Below are 20,557 nucleotides of genomic sequence, written 5' to 3' on the forward strand. Positions count from 1 at the left end.
CCCTCACACTGTGTAATATAATAATATAATGCACAATATCTGTGTGTGATTCCCTCACACTGTGTAATATAATAATATATAATACACAATATCTGTGTGTGATAACCTCACACTGTGTAATATAATAATATAATACACAATATCTGTGTGTGATTACCTCTCAGTGTTACAAAGCCAAAGTAACACACACACACACATTACACCCTTTCACCAAACACGCTATGAGGGAGTAGAGGGGGTAAGATACTAAACCTTTCACACTTTAAATTGAAAAGGGAAAACTGATGCCAAAATACCAGTTTGAGACTATCGCTATGTTGGAGGATTTTCCCAGAGCTTTTTTTATCTCTGTTTTCCATTCTGATTTCTTTTTGGTAAAATTCTGAGGTTAATTATTAACTCTTTCAATGCCAAGCTCCAAGTGAAATTATCTTATGTCACGGCAAGTCATTTGTGCTACCACTTTAGTCCTTTAAACAAGTAGATTGCTTTTAGTTTGGCCTTAAATTTGAAATTCACTTCAAATTTCCAACAATTCTCACATTCGTCAATAACTGAAAATTACTATAGTTTTTGTATTTTCTTTTGTACTTTTTAATGTGCTGGCTGGCTAGCAAAGCTCTGGCAAGTGTCCATACAACTCAGCCCTTAAACAGTCAGTATTTTGTTTCTCCAGCTGCAGATTGTAAGTATTTGAGCCCAAATTTCCGATTTCCAGCAGTATTTAATCTGACTTAAATCCGTATTCAATTCTGGCTCGGACTTTGGTAACTAGACCTGTGAGTGCCCGTCTTGGACACCATGCATATTCCCCTTTACAGACTCATTTCTAAACGCATCTAGTATAGCTTAAAGAAACATTACTGCAAATTGTGTAATTGTGAAATTCTGTTACACATTTGGAAACCCCAAAAACATGAAGCTTGTAGAAAATGCAGACAAATACGGACCAGTGGTGAGCTGAGTCTAGACCCTGCTCTTACCATACTATTCCAGAGTTTATGGATAAAATTGATGGACACATACAACAGCGCAGGTGCATTCCTTTTGAAATGTTTTACATTTATTTTCCGTAATTCTTAATATATACTGATCATACACAACATTAAAACCACTGTCAGGTGAAGTGAATAACATTGATTATAACGTTACAGTGGCACCTGTCAAACAGTGGCATATAGTAGGCAGCCAGTGAACAGTCAGTTCTTGAATTTCATGTGTTTAAAGCAGGAAAGATCGGCAAGCGGAAAGACCCGAATGACGTTGACAAGGGACAAATTGTGATATCTAGACTGTAGTGAATAACCCTGATTCTGTTCCTTTAAGGGAGATTCTAAACTTTATCAATAATACATCTTATGTCAATTTGTGCGGTCCCCTTGTTTCTAATGAGTCTTTCTGTTTCAGAGACCCATTCTTTGGTGGGATTACTCTTGAAGACGAAGATGATGATGGGGATGAAGTAGAAGATTCTGGGTACCCATTTGGCAACCCTCCCACGTTTAACTTTGGCTTCTCCTTTGGGCCAAGTCACAACCCTTTCAAGGAGTCATTTGGCTTTGAGGGATTGTTTCAGGATTTCAACGAACTTTTTGCGGATTTCGGCTCTCTTGATGTGCAAATTCCAGGTACGTCCTACACAGCTTGTAGAGTGCAGGCTTTATTGCTTTAGGTTTTGTAGGTAGGATGATGGAAACCTACACTTTAAGAAAATATTTACATTCTGGAATTCTTAGTTTGAGCACCATATACGAGGTGAAACCTTGTACTTAATTAAAATAAAGATATATATCTGCCTCTATCCATCCCTTTGGAAGTAAGAAATAAAAAAAAACTTTAAAATCTCAGACTCTAACGTGTGATCTCAACTATCACACAGAATTACTTTCTTGCCATTCAGCTATCTATTATATTATCATTTACTTACTGGTACCCTCTCCATTCAAAGCGTATTCCATGCATTGTGCAGATTTTCCGTTAAAGCACCATCTCCTTCGGATCACTGTATGAATTTCTGTACTGTTTGTGTAAATGTAATCTTATTTGTATATCTGTGTGCTTGATTATGTCTAAATCCTCACCAGTATTTATTTTTCTCCTCAACAGTATAAATACACAATAAGACAAGTGTTTTTGTTATACATTTTATCAGTCTCCTTACCTACACTTTCTACCTTCTCTTAGTAAAGGTATTAAATCAGGGGTGCCCAAAAGGTAGATCCCCAGCAATAAAGCAGTATTACAACACATCTGTAATCACTGTATCCCCATTGTGAATGCAAAGCAACTAAAATATGTCTATTTTGCTCATTCTTAAACTTTTGTAAAGTCCTTAAAGGGTCACTCTTGCACTATAACAACTTTGCCTCTTTATAACGTTTATATAAGAGAGATTACAATTTGTGGAATATCGCAGCAGCAATAAGCCAAGCCTCTTTGTTTCTGACTTCAAAGTAAATTTTACTTCCACCTATTCCATCCAAGATCCCTCTAAATGCTGTGTGCGCACACCAAACTGTTAGCAGGAATCTTAAAATGCTTACTTTCAGATAATTGATCATTGGTGACCCAGAATACCAGTGATCAACGTGGTGAATTACTCAGCAATTCTACACGAGGAGCAGTCCCTCACACACTTTTATATAGAAGGGAATATTTATAACTAGCAATAAATTGTCATTGTTTAATAGATTATATGATCTGAACAATGATTAATGAAAAGAGAAGAAAGCTAGATATCCCAAAGGGTTCACAAACCGGACTTTACATAGGACACGAGGCCATGCGTTTAGACTGGAAGAAAGAAGATTTCGTCTAAGGCAAAGGAAAGGTTTTTTTACTGTAAGAACAATCAGGATGTGGAATTCTCTGCCTGAAGAAGTGGTTTTATCAGAGTCCATACAGATGTTCAAACAGCTACTAGATGCATACTTGCAAAGACAGAATATTCAAGGATATAATCTTTCAATGTAGGGTAATAACTGCTTGATTCAAGGATAAATCTGACTGCCATTCTGGGGTCAATAAGGAATTTTTTGTCCTAGCTTGTTGCAAAATTGTGCTTCAAACTGGGGTTTTTTTTGTTTGTTTTTTTTTCTCTTTTGGATCAACAGCAAAAAACAGGTGTGAGGAAGGCTGAACTTGATGGACGCAAGTCTCTTTTCAGCTATCTAACTATGTAACTATGTAACTATGTAACTATATGGTGTGTGTCAGGGGCGGCCAATATAGGGGATAACCCTCACATTTGTGAATAAAGAGGAACAGACCTAGTAGGTCTGAGAGGAGTTGGACGCCCCCTTGTGGGTATGTATATACTAAAACTTAACTTTTAATAGCACTAGAATAAAATTAAAATCCTCAAAATAGAAAAAATAGAAAAAACAAAATAAAGTAATAATAACTGAGTAAGGAGAGAGAGAGTATTGGCTCATAAATGGGATGTGAATAAATCTTGAAGATGTCTTATAATAAGCACAAAGGGAATCTTCAAATAGAGATAAATCCCATATAGGTGCTAAAATCGTTATTATAAACTACGTAGCTATTGAAGAGAGGTTCCCATCTATAATAATGAATCACAGTACCTGGAAATCTCTTAGTAAATACGTGTAGGGTCTAACAGACTTGCAAAGTGTAACAATTTGTTACATAGCAGGAAAAAAGTGTTAAGCAGTCATTTAGTAGGGATACTGCTAAAAATAGCTGCACAGTATAAAGTAGAAAGATTGCTAATGCAGATTAGATTTGTATAGATGAAGATCTAGTATAAAGTTGCTACAGTTTATATAAATTAGCTGGTGCTTGCTAGTACAGCTTGAATTGTATAGATGAAGATTTCCTCTGAATAACGATTAATGGAACATAATGGAACTATAGTGTCAGGAATATAAACGTGTATTTCTGACACTATAGTGTTAAACTAACTGTTAAGATCACCGTCCCCCCTTATATTAGGAAAGCTGTTTAAACTTACCCTTTCTCTCATTTGGCCCCGCCTCCATGACTGAGGACAGCATTGGGAGGATGGTGCTCTTGCGCAGCAAAATACTGCGCTGCCCCAATCTGCATCTCCTCATAAAGATGCGTTGAATCAACAAATCTCTATGGGGAGCATTCAGGCTGAGAGCTATTAGGCAAACGTGAAAAAATGAGGTCTGCACTTCCAGTTAAAGTGTGAATAAAACATGCTACCTAGAATTTATTTGAAGGACAAAATATAAAAGCAGATGTTTCGGGCACAAGCCCTTTTTTAATGCAAACGTTCTTTAAACATACAATGACACTCACCAGTTTATATACAGTGAACTAAGTTCCCACCAATTTAGTACAGCTGTGTCTCGATATTTGACGTTCCTTCGCCATCTTGGAGCCGGCAAGTATGTGTGTGGCGTCATGACGTCAGATGTCAAGCACGCACAGTTGCTAGGAAACGAGTACACAAAAGAGATGTTTGCTACGAAAATAACGAAAAATAAAGATACAGGTATGGAGTACTCGGTTAAATATTGCCCAAATGTGCAACTGCCCTGCCCCAACACTGCCCTCCCACCCCCCACTGCCCTGCCCCAACACTGCCCTCGCCCCAACACTGCCCTCCCACCCACACTGCCCTGCCCCCAACACTGCATTCCCACCCCCCACTGCCCTTCCCCAACACTGCCCTCCCACCCCCACTGCCCTCCTACAGTTTCTCACACAAAATGCCCCCACACTGTCACACACACTGGCCCCCCACACTGTCACACACACTGTCACAAACCTGCACCCCACTCTCTGCTTCCCTACAGTTTCTCACACAAAATGCCCCCACACTGTCACACACACACACTGTCACACACACACTGCCCGCCAAACTGTCACACACACACTGCCCGCCAAACTGTCACACACACACTGCCCGCCAAACTGTCACACACACACACTGCCCGCCAAACTGTCACACACACACTGCCCGCCAAACTGTCACACACACCCTGCTCCCCCTCACTGTCACACACCCTGCTCCCCCTCACTGTCACACACCCTGCTCCCCCTCACTGTCACACACCCTGCTCCCCCACACTGTGTCTCCTACACTGTCACCATCCTCCACACTGTCATCTTCCTCCTCACTGTCACCCACCACTCACACCCTGCCCCCTAAACTGTCACATTCCTCTACACTGCTCCCTCACCCTGTTACCCTTTCACACACTTGCACCCCATATTGTCAGCCCCCAACACTGTCACCAATACATACAGTCACCCCTCCCACACACTGCCCCTGCACACATGGTCACCCTTTCCAACACTGCCTCCCACACTCTCACCTACCCACCATCACAATTCCACAAACTCCCCCCCCCCCCACATGCTGTCATGCCCCCTTCACCCAGCCTCGCTCACATTAACCTCTTCTAATCTTGTCGCTCTCACCCCCTCCATCCATACCACAATTACCGCTCTTCCACACTCACCCTATTACATTAATCCCCATAATCCTATCACATGCATCTTCTCTCATACTGTCACACTCACCCCCAACCCTGTCACACTCATCCTTTTTCACATTAACCCTTTCACTCGTGCCCAACCATGCCACACTCACCCTGTCACATAATCCTATCTGGCTCACTTTCCCTTGCCTTTTCACACTCCCTCCTCCAGCCGTGCAACACATAACTCATAACCCTGTCAAACTCATCCCCCTTCACCCTATCACATGAACTTCTCCTATCCTGTCACTCATCCTGCCTAGCCATGCCACACTCACCCTGTCACATAACCCTCCGTCATCCTGTCACTCTCACCTCCCCTTGCCCTGTCACACTTTCTCCTTCAACCGTGTCACACTCACGCCAACAGTGAATACAGAGACTAGCTCTCTGTATCCAGCGCTACAAGCCTGTCATACATTATAACTACCGCTCATTATACACACGATGCAACCCCTATCTGTTTTTTTTACTATGAGTGTTAGTGGGGGGCCTCTTGTTTGAGTTTCGCCTAAAGCCTCATAAAGTCTAGAGCCGCCACTGGTCAGGAACACAAACACGTATTCCTAACACTATAGTGTTTAAAACTCACCTTATTACCAGCGCAGCGAAGTTCCAACATCAGACTGCCGATTTTTAGCCAGGAATACATGTTTGTGTTCCTGACCTGATAGTGTTCATTTTAATATTTGTGCATTTAGTTTAAAAGAAAAAATCCAAGCCTTTAGTTGTGTTCAAGGACCAACCGTGTCCTGTCTACCTATAGCACAGTCTGTTGAAGTGTGCCAAAACAGACGAGCGGATTAGACCTGTAAATAAAGAGGCAAAAGATTGAGTGCTTACGTTTATTAGTACAAACAATTGTTACAAAGCCTGGTTATAGAATGCATGGCGGAGAGGAATATATCTTCCATCTACTGCAGACTACCAACGACCCGTGAATTTTATAATATGTACAGATATAGTGTTCTTGGATCCTGAATGAATGATTGGCTTTTGCCCTGGGATTATGCCCTAACCTGACAATCCGGGTCCTAATATAAAACATGAACTTGTGAGTGGGCAAGCTTGGAACATAAGCAGGGGATAATTGACTGGCTCGTGTGACCGGTAGTTCTGTAGTTTGTCAAACATTTCTACTGGACATCACTTCTTGTAGTGTAAATAAATAAAGAGGAGAACACTGCAGCAGGATGGATACAGGTTTGTTCCTTTGCTTCTGTTTGTAGTGTATAGTGGATACCAGCAGGGGGAGTAGCAATGCAGTTCTACTGAGAAGCTGTTACAACAAATGTATCTGGTAACAATTTGAGGGGGTGTTTTGTTTGGATTTTTTTATATTGTGGTGATGGTGTCTTTTTGGGGTGGGGTGGGATGAGCTTTGGAAAGAGATTAAGGAATTTTGAGATCTTTTGACAATTATATTTGTGGAAAGATCATACACTTTGGATGTAAGTGTAGTGCTGATATGAATTTATTTTCCTCTACTTTACAATGTACCGTCATCTTAGCACCACAATAGCAAAAAATATATCTTAATTTTTTTTTCTCTCTCTCTATGCACAGAGCTGCATGGCATTGAATCTCCACCCCAAAGGCCAGAAGGTTATGGAGCAAAAACATTAAGGGATTCTATGCTTAAATATCCGGATTCTCACCTACCAAAGGAGCAGCATCCACTCCCACGGATACCAGCTAATCCAGACGTACCCAGGCTCCCAAGACGAATACCATGGGTGTGTATATTTCTGGTTCATTTTTCAAGGGGAAAACCCCTAAAGCTATCATATAATCTGCTCATTTCTTTACATAATTTAGAATAAAACAATGTGAGCCACAGGTAGTTTGCACAGTTTAGGGTAGGTTTACTTGTAATGGTCTGTTGTAGTTCTGACGGTTTTTATTTCCGACTAGGAATTTTTGTCACTTTTCTTTGAAGGATCAATTAAAAAATAGGCGTATAGAGCATGGAATTTTCACATGGCTTATTTGACCTCCCTGGTGATAAGTGTCATAAAGAAGTTCAGATGAGTTTTAAACCCTTAATAATAAATTATTTTTAAAAAAGCTAAAAACTCTGAGCAGTTTTTTTTTTGTTTTTTTTTTTAAATCCGCAGCATTTGTAGATTATTCTTGTGTTGCTATATGAGATATTAGTGTTTTAGTATTTTTTTTGATGATGGAGACACATTAAACTTTGAAAACTGGGAATGTAACAAGACCTTTCTTTCCTTCCAATGTTCTATGGACACTGGGAAGCCAATTCAAGTATTTTTTGAGTCGATTTCCAAGAGCATATTTTTTTTAAAGGGTTCAGTGAAATACACTTATCTGATTCTGTTGCTATTATGATCAAAGTTCCTGAAATGGGTAATTCACATTTATTTACAGTTGGAAAAAAAATGACTTAATCCATACTTTAACTTTGGTTATGCTCATGCTCTGATACGTGGTTTTATTCAAATTTCTTTTCCCTTTTGTAACATTTAATATGATTCCTCCAATCCACCATCCTGTCAAAGCATAAGTAGATAGGTTTGGTTTTGTGTTTTTGAGGGGAAGGAGGGGGCTCTCACAAGACAAAAACAATTAACTTGCAATATTTTTTTATATTTATGGATTTCATGTAAATAAATGAAAGGGTTGCATTATAATGTGTGTTAAAGTGACCTCATTTTATGTTATCAGGATGATTATTCATTCCGAATCCCACAAACAGACTCAAAGGAAGACCGAGGTAAATAACCTTTCTGATATATCATTTATAACCTACCTGTAATGCCCATGCACAGTTGTTGCTTTTGTCACTCAGAGGCCTCTTAAGCTCAGTTTAATGCATTGTGCTTTACGCCAAATGCAGGGACATATTGACCATTTTGCTAGGACAACATAAATTAAAAACTGCAAAAACCCTCTGGAAGACTTTTTCTCTCCACCACCCACTGCCCTTTGTGGTTCACTGAAAAGGGGACGTTTATTATGAAGAGAGTGTAGAAACTATGATGATGCACGACAGTATGCTGGTGTAGGTTAGAAAGACGTACGGAGGAACTGAGCAAATAGGAGGAGCAAGTGGGAGTAAAATGGTGTATAGCAAGAGGTTATTATTCGGATTGGTAGTTGAGACGGGGTAAATAGATGCAGGTAGTGGGGAATTAAAATAAAAGGATACAGAAGTGAACTTTAATAGAGAACCTACACTTATATACAAATTATATGATGGTATAATGGGGCAAAAGGGTGGAGGGCTTTATATGGAGGGGACAAGATAATTATATGGATTGATCCATAATTCTGGAAGGAAAGAATAGGGAACACATGAAAAGAGATTTAAACATTAAAGGAACACTATAGGGTCAGGAACAGAAACTTGTATTCCTGACCCTATAGTGTTAAAAAAACACCATATATCCCCCATGTCACCCTAAATATTGTAAAATCATACCTTTATTCCACTCAGCTGCTGCTGACTCTGTTCCTGATCTACCTGCTTGGCTGACCTCATCAGAAGGGATTATTTCTATGAGGAAAGTTCAGTGTCTCCATGCAGATGGTGGAGACACTGAATGTCAGTCACACTGTGCAGCACTGACCCAGGAAGCACCTCGTTCAGTCATCTGAGGAGTGGCCAGTGGAGTTATCACTACGCTTTAATGTAAACGCTGCATTTTCTCTGAAAATGCTGTGTTTACTGCAAAAAAGCGAAGGGACTGATTCTATGCACCAGAACCAATACAATAAGCTGTTGTTGCTCTGGTTAATATAGTGTCCCTTTAATAGAGAAAGTGGGCAGTGGCTTAAAAAGTAGGTGGGGGGGACTGAGACAAAGAAAGGGTGACGGAATCTGGGTAGGAATCTTTCTGTTGCAATTTTGTCTGTCAGGCAATCATTCGCTATTACTGTGTTATAGCAGTCTGTGTCAATATGTAATCTGTGGCATACCTGTTTTCCCACACTTGACTGATATGAAATCAATAACTTATAGTTACACCGGGCTATATAAATCTCTCTCTGTCTATCAAATCTACGCCTCAGTCCAGATTGTTTTGCTAACTCTTTTGTTTATACTTCTCTCTATCTAGATCTGGATTCAGAAGTATCCTCTAAGGGTTTGGATGCCTTCTTGGGCCCATCAGGACCTAAGTCTTCTTCCTATTTCCAGAGTGTGTCTGTTTCCAGAGTGACGAAAGCCGATGGGGTGAGGATGAGAGTGATTGCTTTATTTGGGTCTGCAGTAAACTAGTCTGCCTATTTTGCTTTGCTTGATGTGTGTGGATCCCAGACAGTCTGCATTCATACTGTTAATGTCTATTATTCTGTATCATGCTAAATCCTATTAAGATTTTGCCTCTTTTCAGACTACAGAAGAGCGACGAACTGTGACAGACGGACACGGAAAACAAACCACCAGTGTGACTGTCCGCCGTGGGGACCAGATTCTCAGTAGCACAACAGAGAACCCTTGCCAGGGTGCCCTCATTGGTAAGTTGATTGCCATGGATAGTGGCTGCATCACTGGCTTAACTTGAGTAACCAGTTCACACCTCATTAAAGTCAACAAAATGGCAAGTTAAATGGCAGTATGAGGTACAGTGTTATAAAACTCATTCACTGAGCGTTTTCACTACTTGTAACTTCTACACCCTGTTTGAATGTTTAGATGGAGATTGAGTTAGTATTCCCTTCCAGAACAATATATGTGTGTAAATTCCAGAGTGACAAAAGAATTTGCCAGCCGTGTTCTAACAATAACATGTAGATTTCTCCTAGCTTCTGTACTCTACCTCTTCTGGTCTCACTTCATAAAAGATGTAAGCAGGGTCTGTACACCTATAAAGGGCTTCATAACCCATAGAGGCAAAGCCGACTCATCACAGCTGGGATACAGGCAGGATCACTACAAGATTTCAATGGCATTTGCAAGAAAACCCACATTATTTATTAAAAAGATATTCTAAGAACCAAAACAACTTTAGCTTAATGAAGTGGTTTTGGTATATAGAACATGGCTTTGCAGTCTTACTGCTCGATTATCTGCTACACTATGTCCACACACTCTACATCTTTTACCTTCCCTCATTGCACAGTCTGTTGAATGTACAGGGTTATTCACAAAGTGAGAATTCAAATTTAAGATAAAAATAGCAGAACTGGAAACATTCTCTATGCTTTCAGTTCAGCTACTCTGGCCTTAAATTCACTTTGAATTCTCACTTTATTCAATCACCCTGTTAGAATGTCTTGTCTTGTACTCTGTTAATAGCCCGATAGAGCCTGCAGGAGCTTCTTGTTCAATGAACCTAGCTGAGGATAGCATAGTTACTTGGGCGGGAAAGCTCCCTGTTTAAAGTTAGAGGTAATCTTTCAGCATTTCTGAGCAGCATCGGAAGCACAAGCAAAAGCATCACCTTTCCTGGCTCGGTAAGATGATTAGAGGTGTGAGAAGCATCGAAACGGAGTTCCTCCTCTGGGCTCAGCGATTTCACAGGCACCGCTCACTACTTGTGGACTTGGCCTTGGAGAGTACCCAAGTCTGTGGCTTAAAGTTGCTGGCTTGGGGTAACATCATACCTTGATTCTGTTTCGCTGTCTCCCCCAAAGATCACTCAGCAGGTCTTCTGTGCTTCCTGCTGTCAGGTGTTGGCTGACTGTAGACTCCCTTTTTATATGCAGCCTTACTGCCTGAGTTTTAAATCCGCATGACATTAGTGGACGTTATCTAGCCTCTGTATATGGTTATATGCTTTCCTTTTGCCATGTTCCCTTTGTTTTCTTTTATTCTCGTTCTCATTTTCTCTCTGAGTATGTTATGGTACTTTTTGAAAGTAAACCAAAATGTTCAGAGTCTATCTGTTCCTGTCCAAATCAATAAAATTAAATTGCGTATATACGCTGAAGTAATTAAGTCTGACACACGAGGTTCAGGTTAAAATAACTTCGAGAAAGTTTATTGGCAAGTGAAGTAAAAGCGGGCGCGCAGGCCCTTTTAAGAGGCATTTTGCGTCATCATTGATTATTAGAATATCAGCAAATAAACATCATCAATTGGATTAATTGTTAAGTGACGGAGTTAGTGTCTTACCTATTGGTTAGTAAAATTAAGAGGTTAGTCCCGTGCCCACCCATCAGAGGTGGGATTATTCTGGACACGGGTGGGGGACAAGGGGGTCCTAAGCGTCATTTTACACGGTCAGTGATATCAGGCTTTATGTCCAGGTGCAAGGTCTCTTATGAATAGAACATTTCATTACTACTGTGTTCTGTGGCCTTCAAACTGTACTATCTTATAAGCTCTTAAGGAGTAGCCAGCAAGTCTTAAGGAGTAGCCAGCACCTCCTGGTACTTGTCCTTGAAGGAAACACGGTCTTTGTCTACTGTATTAATTGGGTTGAGAAGTTCAGTCACGTAATGTAGTTTTAAAATGAACAAGTTAAGCCATGAGGACAAAATGGAGGATTGAAGAAGTCAGGTTAGGAGGACAAAATGGAGGACGAAGTCACAGTATAAAGTTAAAATGGAGTTAGTACAATAATTCAATACAAGTACAATAAAGATTTTTAATAATTCCACATCAGTCCCCCCTATGAAATGTTAGATTCTAAGAGATAAAACTTTATTATATTAGTATCAGAAGACGTGTTAACCCAAAGGCACAGAAACCCCGTGGCCGCTAGCTAGGTGTTAATGCAAAGTGCAAGGCTGTCCCTAGATCTGACCCTAATAGGCTAACCATCCGTCAGTATGGCTCTCGAACGCTTCACACCCAAGGGTATCCCATGGCAGCTAACCCACCACTTCTCCACATGGGGCCTTTACCATTCACTGACAGATGCTGTCCCTGAGCTAGTCCCTTCCTAGAATTCCTGCACTTTATCAACAAAAGGGAATGTTTGCAGCGGCAGACAGGGTGAGTTGATGTCTTGGAATTCTTGGTCATCAACTTCGAGATGGGTCAAAGTGGGTGCCGCTTGGTCAACAGTCTTCATGAGGGATTTTCTCAGACATGGGAGGACACAACAAAAGAGAAGAGCAAAAATAAAAAGAAAAATTAGTATAGCCATACCAATCTGCATTAAAGCCTTTTGCCATCCTGTCATCCAACCAAACCATCTTTCCCAGGGATCTTTTATCCCAGAATTCCTTTTTAACTCTTCAGACAGGTCATTTAATTTTTCTATAGCTAGTGTGACTTTACCATTAGGGCCTGTGTTTTCTGGGATGTAGGTACAACATGTCATAGTGTCGGGCAAAATCTTACAAACCCCTCCTTTTTCGGCTAAGATCATATCTAGGGCCATTCTATTCTGGAAAGTCATTTGGGATGTGGCCTGCAACTGTTCGGCCAACCCTTGGAGGGCGTCTCTGGTGTAATTGACAAAACGCTGTTGATTATAATAAATGTAATTTATCCAGTTTAGATTCTTGTTTGCGGTAACTATGGTAAAAATTGATTCAAATCCTGCAGCAACTTCATCCCTAGCTTTAAACTCATTGGGCACCCCCCTGGGCACTCCGATGGCATCAATATATACATGAGGATCAAAACTTCCTTTCACTGGGGCGTCACGTTTAACCTTAGTGTGGCTGAACTCATGGATGTTGAGGTGTGTGTCAGAAATAATATGTATAGGCATAATGGCCTTAGTCAAAGTACACTCTCCCCACCATTCTGTGTCCATTCTGGATCTTAGCTGTAAATCCCCACACAACCAATAAATGTCCCCTAGTGACCTAGTGTGATGTTGCAGCAGACGTACAGGGACAGTTCTGTATGTAGCACAATAGCCTTTGGAAAAGTTACCCACAAATTTACCAATACCATCGTACATGGCATAGCAAGTGTAATTACCTTTATATACGGTAATACCGTCAGGGGGTTTGACATCGTTGGCTAGGAGAGGATACTCCTTTGTCCATGCAATACATATGGACCTGTTAAAATTATAGTGATAGGCAAAAAGGCTTAAAATACATTCTTCTATATCTACAGGTAGGATTAAAGGTACGGTACCTAGGTGAGGCCGGGCACCTCCACACACGTAACATGCAGTTCTATTATGCTTATTAGCGTTATATTTCATCCATTCTAACCATAAATTTACATCATTAAAACCTGTTTCAGCGGCCATGGTATCTTCAAAAGTGGGGTTAGCAATGGCCATCATGTCCTGAAAGGTCTGGATATGGGGTTTTAATGGGTTAGGGACCATATGGGTGGCCCCTTGCCACTCAGAAGAGTTGCACATATCTTTAAGGTAGAAATGCCCTAACTTTTGGTAGGAACCCTTTTTCCAATACATTCCCATCACATACTGGTCTGCATCTGTTGGACTTGGATGCTCAATGTTAAGGATTAATTTCATTGGTGTACTCCCCCCAGGCTTTCTCAAAGTCATTCTCTGGAGGAGCGATCTACCATGATCATCTACTTTAGCTACGGCACTTTTTGGTTTGTAACCCCAGGCAGGCCCGGCATTCCACCCCGCCGCCCCCCAATGGTCACAATTGTGCCCCCATTGCTTGTCAACTACACAAACATATGGGTCTTTCGAATGAGGGATATCTCTATAGATGCTCTGGATTTGTGGTGTGGGAAATGGGCATTCTACAATATCACAGTAGTCAAAGGTATAAGTAGCCACCTGGGTGCATGATGAATTATACCAGAAGGTGTACCCACTAATGTCTTTGGTAATGGCTACTTGTTGGGCCTTCATAAGGCTAATTAAGGAGAAGATGTACCAGAGATACATGTTTGTGCGATATTCGCTTCCTCTGGGGCAGGAGATTTCTTGCAGTGGGAAGCGTGGATCCAATTTGGCCTACCGGCCAATTTGACGGAGGTTGCAGTAATCAGGAGAACTTGGAATGGACCGTCAAATCTTGGTTCCAGGGTATTTTTCCGCACAAACTTCTTAACCAGGACCCAATCTCCGGGAAGTAGGTTATGGGAACCTGTATCCAATTCGGGATCTGGAATTGAAGAGAAAACTTGGGCATGTATTTTGTTTAGGACATTTGCAAGTTCAGTTACATAGTCTACTAAAACATCTGATTGGAGTTGCAACTGCTGCGGATAATAACAACCTAGTCTGGGTGCTGTCCCAAATAGAACCTCATATGGGGACAGTGAATGCTTCCCTCTAGGTGTGTGCCTAACACTAAATAGAGCTATTGGTAGGCTCTCTGGCCAGGGCATCTTTGTTTCTTGTGACATTTTTAACATTCTAGTTTTTAGGGTGCCATTCATGCGCTCCACTTTACCACTACTTTGTGGGTGGTAAGGGGTGTGGAAGGCTAGAGTCACTCCTAGAGCAGTCCAAATTTCTTTAGTCACAGTTGCTGTAAAGGCTGGGCCTTGATCGCTTTCAATAACTTCTGGGAGTCCGAATCTACATACAATATCTGTAAGTAGGCGCTTTGCGGTTGTTTTTGCAGTGATATTGGCCACTGGGTAGGCTTCTGGCCAGCCTGAGAACATGTCCACTATTACTAGTGCATATTCATGGGGCCCACTCTTGGGCATTTGGATGTGGTCAATTTGAATCCGCTGGAAGGGGTACATGGGCTTTGCCAGGTGTTTCGCAGGTACTTTAACTGGTCTTCCTGGATTGCATTTTGCACAAATGACACAGGCCTTGCAGAAGCTATTGATCAATGTTGTGATTCCAGGTGCTTCATAATACTTCTGTATGAGGGCGGCCATCAATTCTTTTGACAGGTGTGCAGGCCCATGTGCCCATTGGACAACTGCTGGATACAAATTTCTGGGAAGACAAAATTTGAAGTTGTTGTAATATATTCCGTCCTTTTGGACAGCTCCTTTCTTTTTCCATTTCTGGATTTCTTCAGGAGTGACTGCAGCTTGTTGTTCTTGTAAAATTCGCAAATCAGTAGGAAGAGTTTGCAGAGCAAAAATAGGGACTTCTTCTTCTTGTCCGGACACTTCTTCATCCACTTCCTGCAAATCCCTGGCCGCTAACTTAGCAGCCTGATCAGCCAAATGGTTGCCCTTTGCTTCATCTGTATCCAATTTCCCATGGGCCTTTACTTTCAAAACGGCCACTTCTTTGGGGAGTAGGAGGGCATCCATTAGCTCCTTGATTGCAGTGCTGTGTTTGACTGGTGTACCGGCGGTGGTAAGAAATCCTCTAGTCTTCCAAATTAGGCCGAAGTCATGTGCCACGCCTAGAGCATATCTTGAATCTGTATAGATGTTGGCACGTTTTCCTTCGGAAATTTTGCATGCTGAAGTCAGAGCCTGTAATTCAGCTTCTTGTGCAGACATTGCTGGCGGTAAGGATGATGATTTAATAACTTCATCTGTTGTGGTTACGGCATATCCTGTATGATATGTTCCTCCTTCATCGGCGTATCTCGATCCGTCCACAAACAGGGTAAAATCCGGATCTGGTAATGGGTTCTCATGCACAGTTGGTAAGTGCACTGTTTCCATTTTCATCTGTTCAAAACAGTCATGAGGTGTTTCTGGGTCATAATCATTCTTTATGACTAGATCTTGAAATTCCTTTTCCAGGAAATGGCGTGGCCATGCTTCTAGAAGGTCAGTTGTTGGGTATTTGACAATACCATTTTCCTGTAGCTGTTCTTCAGTCATGGTGGCCCATAGTTTTGCCATGGGCCCAAGATCATTCCATGACCTTGTCTTCAACTTGGTAACAGGAATATGTGGGATAGCAGTATCCCAATGACGGTAAAGGTAGTTAAGTTGTTGAGGTAGCTGGATCAAGACCATACTATTGCCGTCAGAGTCACAATAGAAGTCTTGTGCAGTAAGCTTTACATCGGTCCGGTGGTAAAGCTCATCTTCATAGCAAGGTTCAGGGGTAATGTTTGGTTTGTACCACGTGGTGCAGAAGGCGTGATCTGGGCCTTCACAGAGAGGCTTCTCATCTTCATAAAATGTCAAATGTGGATGCATGACTTTCTTGATACATCCACAGAGCAGGTGAATGTAGGTTTCATCCGTGATAAATCCATAATAGATACCCCCCTCAGGGAGTGGAAGAAGAGTGGACGGATTAAGCACCTGACATCTTTGGATGGAAATGTTGTCAGGCAAAAGGAGATGACACTGTAAGCGCAGGTGTCTGGCTGGAGACACGTGCTTGAGCTGGACTTGGTTGATGATGGCAGAGATGTCATGAGGGGCCAAAACAACCAGAGGGTGGCCAAGGACCAGGTCTGAGGTCTTCTCTATGAGTTCTCTCGCAGCAAAAACAGCCCTGAGACAGGAAGGAGTCCCTCTGGCCACAATGTCCAGTTGACATGAGAAATATCCAATAGGCCTCTGGCGGCCTCTTAAGTCATTAGTTTGGGTGAGCACTCCTGTTGCGTGGCCTTGTCTTTCAGAGACAAACAATTTGAAAGGTTTGGAGTAGTCAGGTAGGCCCAGGGCAGGAGCAGAAGCAATGGCTCGTTTGAGAGCATTAAAGTTGTCCATAGCCTCATTAGGTAAATAGAAAGGGTCAGACTTAAGTGCGTCATAGAGAGGTTGCATGAGCAGAGAGGCTTCTGGGATCCATGCTCTGCAGTAGGAAATGAGGCCTAGGAAGGCATGAAGAGACTTAGAAGTCCTTGGGGGCGGAATATCCAGCACAGCTCTTACCCGGTCCCGAGTAAGATGTCTGGTACCTTGAGATAGGCAGTGTCCAAGGAAAACTACTGAAGGTTGGCAGAACTGTAGCTTGATGAGCGAAGCTTTGCATCCTTGTTCTGCCAAATAACAAAGCAGACTAATTGAGCACTCTTCGGTAGTGGGTATGTCATCTCCACAGAGCAGCAAATCATCCACATACTGAAGCAGAACAACTGCTGGGTGCTCGGCTTGCCATGGGTCAAGGATGGTGGCCATGGCCTTTGCAAATTGACTTGGTGAATTTTGTGCCCCTTGGGGCATGACAGTCCAGGTATACTGCTGCATCTCATGGGTGAAAGCAAACAGGTATTGGCAGGATGGGTCCAGTGGGACACTGAAAAAGGCATTTGCTAGGTCAATGACTGTGAAGAATTTTGCAGATGGTGGGACTCCAGAAAGCAGAGTATGAGGATTTGGTACAAGAGGGGTGTCCAGGACTGTAGCTTCATTAACAGCACGGAGATCCTGAACCATCCTGTACTTCTCTGGCTCACCCTTCGGAGTTTTCTTCTTCACAGGAAATAACGGGGTGTTGCATTCAGATTTACATTTGACAAGGGCACCCTTCTCCAAGAGTGCCTTAATGTGGACAGAAATTGCAGCAGACTGTGCTGGTTTTAATGGATATTGTGGTTTTCTTGGTAACTTAGCTCCTGGAATAAGCCTTACCACCACAGGGGGAACATTTAGGTGACCTATGTCCTCTGGGCCTGAGGACCATAACTTTGCGGGCACCTGTGTTTTTAATTCCTCTGGGAAATTGGACCTTAATTCTGCTGTCTCCTCACGGGGCTTTTCTAAATGCAGCATCAGAGGCAGAGAGCATAGGGCTGAAGTGTCTGATATAGACAGAGGTGTAAACATTTCTATCTGCCCATCCGGGGTAAAGGTGATGGAAGCTTGCAGGCGTGAGAGGACATCAGCACCTAACAGGTTAATGGGGCATGTGGAGGATACTACAAAGCGAGCGAGCAGGCTAGAGCCAACTCGTAGCGGGGTTGTTAGAGGGCTATGTCTCGGCTGGCCATCCACTCCAACACAAGAGACATCAATATTGGACAGGAAAGATGGGTCTGGCAAGTCTCGTTCTCGTAGAACACTACGGGCTGCACCTGTGTCAACAAGAAATGTGGTAGGGTGGCCTTCAATGGGCAAAGTTACTGTAGCAAGTGGCCCCCCCTTATCCCCTGTAGACACTGCCATAACAGGGGTTAATGACACAGGCTTGCCAATTTCCTAGTCATCTGGTTCCTCAATTATTGGGACCTCCTTCTCAGTCTTAGGGGCCGGGGCAGGCCTGTGTGGCTTTCTTGGCTCTCTCTTGGGTTCCGGGCAATCACTTTTAAAATGCCCTTTGACCTTACAATTAAAACAAACACCTTCCTCTGGTCTGGTACCCTTGGGAATAGGGGTAGTGCGTGCCACCATGAGGGGAGCAGAACTTGGCCTTCTAAGGGTCTGGGCAGACTCTAGGCCCCTAGCAACTAGGAGTAAAGTATCTAGGGGAACAACCTTATATTCGGGGCGTGCAGCAATGATTCCCTTGCGTATTGGGTCTTTAACACCTTGGACGAATGCACCGGACAACATTTGTGAATGAATCTTGTCAGTGAGATCAAACCCCAAATCTGTGAACATTTGGTACAGTCTTGCATGAAACCTTTCCACTGATTCTCCTTTTTCTTGAATAACATCAGTAAGGCCAGCAGCCTGATCCGCAAGTTTGTCCTTAGCCCATTCTCTTAGTTGGGTGCAAAAAGTTACTCCAGAGGGGTAATCAACATCACTGCTGAGTAGATCAGTACTGAGGTGTCGGGCCATGCTCGGCCAATATGCATCCCCTGCTTTAATAGCACAAATACTCAGTAGATCACGCCATGCGGCGGAATAAGTCTTTTGAATTTGAACTACCCCTCGGTAGAAGGGCATAGGCTGTTTTTCTGGGTCAGGGAGTGATTTCATTAGAGCACTAGCTTGAGTGGGATTGAAAGCAACATATTTAGGAGGGACCTGTTCTCCCCGACCCTTGTGGCCAAAGGGGTCATCGATAGAACGATGAGTTGGGGCTCCCGCGGCAAGCTCTGATGAGACATGGGACACCCTGTCCATCTCGTCATCATCGAATTCTATGATATTGGCTCTTTTGCGTGGTGCGGGGCCCGAATTAGGTGAAAGGATCGGTGGTTGGGAACGAGCCCCAGATGCAGGGGTGGCTAGCGAGTCATAACCTGGGGATAGGTAGTCACCGGGGATTACCGGCATCAGGGCCGAACTGGGGGCCGCCATATTGGTGGCCGGAGGAGGTACTACATTAGGGTTAAGGGAAGAAGCAGCGGCCATGTTGGAAGAGGGCACGTCGGGGGCAGACTGTGCCGGACTGGGCATGACCGGAACCTGGGGAGTGGCTTGGGGAGTGGGTAGTGGATATCCGGGATAGGGCAGGGCCATGGGATATGGGAAGGGGTAGGGCCAGGCTGGGGAGGGGAAGGAGGTGGGGTATTGAGCTGGGGTGGAGATGGGAGGGAACGGAGAGGGATTGGTAGGGGTGGGTGTAGAGGGAGGAGCCGGGGCAAGGGTGGAGGAGGTGGTTAGTTGGGCGGAGGAAGAGGGGAGGGGATCATCAACGGAGAGAGAGTGTAGGGAGGGAATGGCAGATGAAATGTTAGGGGGAGGTACAGCAGGTAACGTAGGGATGGATGAGGATGATGGGAATGTTAGAGACGGGGAGGGGGAAAAGAAAGATCCATCAGAATTCAGGACCGGGCAGACAGGGGAGGTGACGGGATGGGTGTTGGGAGTGGGGAACATAGTCAGCTGGCTATCACCTACTGCTGACTGAACCTTGGGGATAGACGTCCCCTGGGCGCCACTTTGGGGCGCTGGCTGAGGGTAAACTCCAGCAACACAGTTATTATGATACACAAACAATTTCACACCTTTGTGATTTATCTCTTCCTCAACCCAACCTTCTAGCTGAATAGCCTTCGCTACTCTATACCATGCTTCAGCAGTTTTTAATAAACCATTATCTGTAAGCTTGCCTTTCTTTTCTGTCAGTAACCTACGCCAACTTTCTGGTTGCAATCTTCCACATGTCGGTACAGCAATTTTACATACTTTTGCAATCTTTTCAACACCTTTAACCATTTCCTCACCCTCTCTGTCTTCAACTAAATCACATGCTAACCAGCCCTTACTGGGCTTGTTTAAATCCTGTCCCATAATCCCTTTACCCCTATACCAGCGTCCTAGATACAGGGAGAGAGAAGGAAAACTGAACAAGAACGTCTACAATGCTCGACTGCCACCCGAGAATCGTAGGATTTTCTCAGGTGCGTCTTCCCAAAACGTAGACTAGTCACTGAATCCGCCTACCCGGGGTGGTAGACACGGATTGGAGCGAGGTGAGAAGTGTGTGACC

The 20,557-nt window shown here is 43.1% G+C and overlaps 1 protein-coding gene across 2 annotated transcripts in view; it reads left to right on the top strand.

The window, feature by feature from the left end:
• The window catches only part of HAX1 (HCLS1 associated protein X-1), a 58,771-nt gene that overhangs the window by 10,045 nt on the left and 28,169 nt on the right, over window positions 1-20,557 (top strand). For both annotated transcript variants that reach the window (XM_063440426.1, XM_063440425.1), the window contains exons 2-6: window positions 1,408-1,628; window positions 7,044-7,213; window positions 8,166-8,214; window positions 9,560-9,675; window positions 9,836-9,959. In XM_063440426.1, the coding sequence (XP_063296496.1) occupies window positions 1,408-1,628; window positions 7,044-7,213; window positions 8,166-8,214; window positions 9,560-9,675; window positions 9,836-9,959 (680 nt within the window). The remainder of the gene's footprint in view (window positions 1-1,407; window positions 1,629-7,043; window positions 7,214-8,165; window positions 8,215-9,559; window positions 9,676-9,835; window positions 9,960-20,557) is intronic.

Source organism: Pelobates fuscus, chromosome 13, assembly GCF_036172605.1.
Source record: "Pelobates fuscus isolate aPelFus1 chromosome 13, aPelFus1.pri, whole genome shotgun sequence".
NCBI lineage: Eukaryota > Metazoa > Chordata > Amphibia > Anura > Pelobatidae > Pelobates > Pelobates fuscus.